At 38.9% G+C, this 6,653-nt stretch overlaps 1 protein-coding gene and 1 pseudogene across 2 annotated transcripts; one reads left to right on the top strand and one right to left on the bottom strand.

Annotated features, from left to right (window-relative positions):
- Positions 1-1,405: 1,405 nt before the first annotated feature.
- On the bottom strand, positions 1,406-2,366 carry LOC114610154 (annotated as a pseudogene).
- Positions 2,367-5,408: 3,042 nt separating this feature from the next.
- LOC114610147 (L-lactate dehydrogenase B chain-like) lies at positions 5,409-6,398 on the top strand. 2 transcript variants are annotated; one of them, XM_028754638.1, is made up of 2 exons: positions 5,409-6,119; positions 6,229-6,368. In XM_028754638.1, the coding sequence occupies exons 1-2, from the start codon at positions 5,409-5,411 to the stop codon at positions 6,295-6,297; spliced, it is 780 nt and encodes a 259-aa protein (XP_028610471.1). In that variant the 3' UTR covers positions 6,298-6,368. The 2 variants fall into 2 exon arrangements, with proteins under 2 accessions (XP_028610471.1, XP_028610470.1); XM_028754637.1 differs by having other exon boundaries at positions 5,409-6,398.
- The last annotated feature ends 255 nt before the right edge of the window (positions 6,399-6,653 follow it).

The following is a 6,653-nucleotide window of genomic DNA, read 5'->3' as shown; positions in this document are numbered from 1 at the left end:
TATATATATATATATATATATATATATATATATATATATATATATATGTTTATGTATATGTATATGTGTGTGTGTGTGGTGTATATTCTCATGTATAAAAGCATATATATGTAACAATAAAGACAGAACATTAATTTTGGAGGGAGCAAGGTAGGTAGCATTAGAAGTGTTGGAGAATGCAGAGGGAGGAGGGAAATTATGTAAATACTGCTCCCATGAATGAAAAATTCAGAAATACACTTAATTTCATGGAAAAATGAACAAAGGAGACATTGGCCTCACTAATATGTTGGCAAATAGTTATTATGCTAAATAAACCTTAATATGATGAAAAATATACTTTAACATACATTAAAATTACTCAATAAATGAGAAGATTCTTTTTTTGATTTTATTAAATGTAGTTTTGTTTTTATGTTATTCTGCTGTTACATAGGGCATAACATTTTCACAAGGCTTTTTTGGGACTACAGTCAATGATTAGCAAACACACAATATAGTGGTCCAAGTCTCTAAAGAACAATCACTGGACAAACAGGATACCCTCTCACATGTGTACAAATCTGCATGGAAAAGTACTAAAGTTTAGACTTGGACTTGTGTACTCTATTTCTCCTTTCTAGTGTTTTAAGAAAGGACATGCACTTTAATTTGCCCAAAGCAATGCTTGCATTCTGGCAGCAAAGAACTACTTCTATCACAAGGTAAAGTGAATACCAGAGCTACAAGGCAGGAGGTATAAGTGAATTTTTATTGGGAAGAAAGTTGTCAACTTATGCAGCAGCAAATGAAGAATGCATAAGGAAACTCCTGTTGTCACAGACAGATGCAACCTCCAGAATATGTGACAGGAGACATTTCAATCTGTGACCCCAAGCCCGGATGCATTAAGTGTTTTCCCATTCAATCTAACACTTCTGGAGTCCTACTAAAAAGGAATTTGTAATAAGAGCATGGAAAAGTTGCTTCTGAAAGGAAACCCCCAAAAAGGTTCAGAAAAGGAATGTAGAAATCAAGAAGTTATTATAATAATTACTTTAAATTGTAATGCACTACATTTCCATATCTTCACAGTAATACAAAACACAGTCACTTGCAGAACTGATTCAGATTACTTAAATACCAAATGTGCTGTCAGTCCTCTACACAAGTATCTGGAAGTTACTCATGTTTATATGAAATGAAGCTATTGATAGTTTTCTACAGCAGTAACTGCACACCCGGAAGGCGGAGACAACACAAACCAAGGGATGGAGTTTTCCCAAAGCTGCATGTGAAAAGACTGTAAACAGTTGGTCCCACACACATGAATGGGCTTCCTTGCTAGAGGAAATCCAAGTGGAAGAAGGAACTGAGATGTAAAAAGGTTTTCTTGAGGGGAAGGAGGCTGGTGCCCTGGATGCCTTTAGTTCTCGGCCCCCTCCGCTGCATCACATTCTTCTCCTGCACTGTCTGATGTCCATAATGTTAAGTTGTCTCTAAGCAACTGCAGGATGAGGGTGCTGTCTTTGTAGGAGTCTTCGTTCAGTGTATCAAGCTCTGCAATGTCCTCATCAAAAGCCGTTTTAGCCACTGTGCAGGCAAGCTCTGGATTATTAAGGATCTCATAATAAAATACAGAAAAGTTAAGAGCCAGCCCCAGGCAGATTGGATGTGTAGGTTGCATCTCTTTCTTGCTTATATCAAATGCCTCTTGGTAAGCTCCTTGGGAATTTTCTTTTTTTCTTTTCTTTTTTAAACATGTTCTTTTTTTTTTAAGATTTATTTATTTTACTTATGAGTACACTGTAGCTGTCTTCAGACACACCAGAAGAGGGCATCAAATCTCATTACAGATGGTTGTGAGCCACCATGTGGTTCCTGGGATTTGAACTCAGGACCTCTGGAAGCGCAGTCAGTGCTCTTAACCACTGAGCCATCTCTCTAGCCCCTCCTTGGGAATTTTCTATCGTTTGTTTTCAATCATCACCACAAGCTACTTCAGCAAGATACTGGAAATAATATCCCTTCATTTTCAGATACAAGACTTTACTCTCTGGATTAGTTGCATTGGCTATTAAATACTTATCCAACAGTTCCAGGACCGTGGTGCAGATGGACCTCAGCTCAGACTCCACTTTCTCCCGATAGTCCTTGATCAGCTGCAACTTCTTGTCGGAGGTGTGGGTCTTTTGCTCAATGCTCGAGATGACCCTCCAGGCAGACCTGCGGCTCCCCAACCACGTTCTTGTAGGCCACCGGACAGCAGGTTGCGTTCCTCATTGGACAGTTTGGCGCCCTGCTCCGTCACGGCTTTCATGCAGGTGGCCGTAGTGCTCGGCCTGCTCGGCCAGCTTGGCCTTCTGGATCAGCTCGGTCTTCTCCATGGCGAGCAAGAGCAAGCGCCTAGCCGGATCTCGAGTCCTCCTTCTAGTCTCCGCAGCTGCGACGCGAATCCCCGAGAAGATTCTTTAATATGTTTAAGGTACTTTTTATAATCTGTCTTCTTATAATTGACTCAAACACATGATTTTAAAGATTTTGTCAGCAACGTTTTTCTCTGATATTGTTCTAAAATTTAGTGACTTCTACAAAACTTAAACTTAAATGTCTTAAAACTGCAAGAAACACATGGTGAACTGAAATGGATCAATATAATTGTGGTTAGAAATTATTGGAAATTATTGGAAACGTAGAGTTACCTTTTGAGATAATAAAACATAAGGGTTTGAAGACAACTCCAGAGATAGACATATGTGAGGCTGTCACTAAAGAAGGAGTATGTTTACTGAGAAAGAAGAAAAGGAGATTGAAGGCTACTTGTACCTCAGTTTTCTTTCATATTCATTTTTTTTGATAAGCTTGTTCACTGTGCTTCATTGGGCGCAAGGACTACAGGGCCTTGCAACTTTTCCTATTAATACATGTAAAACATTCAAACCCATTAAGTTCATAGTCCACAGATCCCTTCACACACTTGTGCACCTGCTCTCCAGTTTCTCTTTTCCACAGTAAGTAGGGTTGTCAGTGTCTTGTGTATCTTTTCAGCGATGTTTCAGATCTACATGTGTAGACTCTCGTGTAATTTTAAAAGCCTTTGTACATTAATCAATCCTGAAACTTCACCTTTTGAATCAGTCTTCTCGGTTCCAATATGAGGATGTGTCATCCTATAAACTGACCCTACAATGGTTGATACTAATGTCTATTTAGTATCCTTCTATGATTTTACTGTTTTGTATAGTGCTCAACAAATTACTACATGTATCATGTGACAAACATGCAGACTAAGGTATAGAATTTATATACATGTAAACTTTACCAAACTGTTTTTAATAGAATTGTATCAACCAATTTATATTCTAAGCAACAAGTACAGGAATATCTGATATCAAAACACAGAATGATTGCGATTTAATCTTTCTGTGGTTAAGTGACTTAACATAGTTTTGGGGTGGTTCATATTACCTTTTTAGTGAATTTTATGTATCCTTAGCCTGTATTCCCTTCCAGCTGTTCTGTCTTCTCACTAGATGGATTAATTATTTTTGTGTGACATGAGTTCATATAGTTTTCTCTCAATTTGATATTTGTCTTTTGATTTTGCTTGCAGTATTTTTACTGAATTTATTTATTTTGGCATTTATAGGTATCACATATCAAACACAGGTCCATACTCATGCTGGACAAGTCTTCTCCCATTGAACTATATCCCAACCATACAACATCTATTTTTTTTTTAAACATGTGGGCTTTCACAAGTTAGCTTCTGGGTGTCATGTGAATTAAAAAAGCCCTTCTTCTTGTTTGGGTGTTTCTCATATTTGACCATTTACAAATCACTTGAAACTCTAATACATTTGGAATTCTCCCTGTTATCATGTGTCTCGAATAGAAGCAGACTTTCTTTTCCCCTCAGAGGTGAATTAGTTCTTCCAACATAATTGAATGACCTGTTTTTCCTTGCCTATTCAAATTTCTTTGGTCTGTTGATTCTTCTGTTGTTGCCATGTAGGCTACTCTCTTTGCAGTTTATTCAATAAAGATTTTTTCTAAAATAAAAGAAGATGCCACATGTATTTATATTCCTTCCTGAAACGTAACACTCTGTTCCAATGTCTGTGTATTTGTTCGTGTATGCATATCAGTCTTTCAGTTCTGGGATTCCCGTCATGTGTGGATACTTGAAGGCTTCTTCCTAATGTGCTCTTGACTTTTCAGGCTAGGTTTACCTTACTTTGCCAACAGAGCTTTTGATTCACTTTGAGAATTCTGATGAAATTTTGCTGGTAGTTTCACTAGAATTATATTAGATGTATAGGTAAATCTATTAAGAACTGGCATCTTTATGAAAGTGATAAAATGATAGCACTGAAAGACATCAAATATACTTTATTTTATAGGCTTCCATAGCATTTTGTAGTTTTTTATTGATAGTTATTACAGACTTTTAAAAAAATTATGATGTCCCTGGAAATAAGGCATCTTTTAACTATTGAACATTCTTTTTTTTTTTCAAGATAAATTTATCTGTGAAATAGCATTGTCTATCCTAGAACTAACTTTGTCTTTGTAGATCAAACTGGCCTCACATAGGTACCCCTGCCTTTGTCTCCAAGTGTAATCTATATTCTAGTTGATTGTGATTTATGTATGAAAATATATTAGTATCTATTTCCCTAGATCCTAATATAAAATTATCAGTACATTCTGGTGAGCCTATAAAATATGATAGTTTTCTTTTTTGTGTTATCTTTGTTAATTTGAGAGATCAGTAGTGTGCCTAACACACACACACACACACACACACACCATAAATTGATAGCATTTCTTCATTTTCTGGACCCTAGAAATCCTTAAATACCCTTATAATGAGCTACTGTCGAAAAGCTTTCATAAAAATTTCTGATAAGTTCATCACAAAATTGTATTTTGGCAGGGAAAGTCTCTGACACTTTTCTTCATTTTGCATTTTGGAAATCTAATTTCTATGGGAAACCATTATAAAAAAAAGCATTGTCAATAACTGCATGTATCTAATGAAAGTTTTGTCTCAATCTTATACTTTGTAACCACAGGCTGTGATCTTAAAGAGTGAATGCTCAGTGGGAGAACACTGGTCTAGCAAGAGTAAGGTCCTGTGTTTGATATGGAATACCTATAATTTTATAAGATATTATTTTATAGAAAGATTTTATTTCTTACACAGAATGATGTTATGGCATATTCAATGGTTTGACTAATTTATTCTCTAATGTGAAGGATTAAATCTTTGTGATTGAATATTCAAGTAATTCTCCTTCTCTTTAAATACACTGAAGTTCTGGAATGTCTGTTTTAAAGAAAAAGCCATATATAGAACAGCTTGCTGACTTTGCAGTGGTTCCTCTGCCTCAGCGCGCCGCAGGGCCTACTCTTGTCTGGACAAGATGGGAACCCTTAAGGACAAGCTCAGTACGCCCGTCGCAGAAGAGGAGGCTGCCGTCCTGAACAACAAGATTACTGTAGTAGGCGTTGGACAAGTTGGCATGGCATGTGCTATCAGCATTCTGGGAAAGTCTCTGGCTGATGAACTGGCCCTGGTGGATGTCTTAGAAGACAAGCTCAAAGGAGAGATGATGGATCTGCTGCACGGGAGCTTATTTCTCCAGACCCCCAAAATTGTGGCCCATAAAGATTACTCTGTGACAGCCAATTCTAAGATTGTGGTGGTGACGGCAGGAGTCCGCCAGCAGGAGTGGGAGAGCCAACTGAACCTGGTGCAGAGAAACGTCAATGTATTCAAGTTCATTATTCCTCAGATCGTCAAGTACAGCCCTGACGGCACCATCATCGTGGTTTCCAATCCAGTGGATGTTCCTACTTATGTCACCTGGAAACTGAGCGGGCTCCCTAAGCACCGTTTGACCGGGAGCGGATGCAATCTGGATTCTGCTCGCTCCCGCTACTTCATGACTGAGAAGATTGGCATCCATCCCAGCAGCTGCCACGGATGGATCCTGGGCGAGCATGGCGACTCCAGTGTGGCTGTGTGGAGCAGGGTGAACGTGGCAGGAATCTCCCTCCAGGAACTGAATCCAGAAATGGGGACAGACAACGACAGTGAGAACTGGAAGGAGGTGCATAAGATGGTGGTGGACAATGCCTATGAAGTCATCAAGCTAAAAGGCTACACCAACTGGGCCATCGACCTCATCGAGTCCATGCTGAAAAACCTCTCTCGGATTCACCCCGTGTCTACAATGGTGAAGGGAATGTGCGGCTTTGAGAAAGAAGTCTTCCTCAGTCTCCCGTGCATCCTTAATGCTCGGGGGCTGACCAGCGTCATCAACCAGAAGCTGAAGGATGACGAGGTCGCTCAGCTCAGGAAGAGTGCGGACACCCTATGGGACATCCAGAAAGACCTCAAAGACCTGTGACTGCCAGGCCCTAGACTGTAGAAACCTCCAATGTGATTGTGAACCTTTAGTCTTCAGCCTTGTACGTAGGTCACAGAATGCTTCTTCCCTGACATGTGATATGAGCTCACAGATCAAAGCCCGGGTTTGTTTGATGTTTGCACGAGGAGCTCCTGAACAAATACAGTTAGCAATTGCAGCTAAAAAAAAAAAAAAGCCATATATTTTCTCTATAAGCTGATACATTATGTTTCAGAAATGCTTGTTTAAATCATA

Source organism: Grammomys surdaster, unplaced genomic scaffold (assembly GCF_004785775.1).
Source record: "Grammomys surdaster isolate TR1022 unplaced genomic scaffold, NIH_TR_1.0 126029, whole genome shotgun sequence".
NCBI classification, from domain to species: Eukaryota; Metazoa; Chordata; class Mammalia; order Rodentia; family Muridae; genus Grammomys; species Grammomys surdaster.
This window is presented reverse-complemented; position numbering and strand designations above follow the sequence as displayed.

Coding starts and splice junctions, on each gene's coding strand:
- LOC114610147 (XM_028754637.1), top strand. CDS start 5,409: ATGGGAACCCTTAAGGACAAGCTCAGTACGCCCGTCGCAGAAGAGGAG.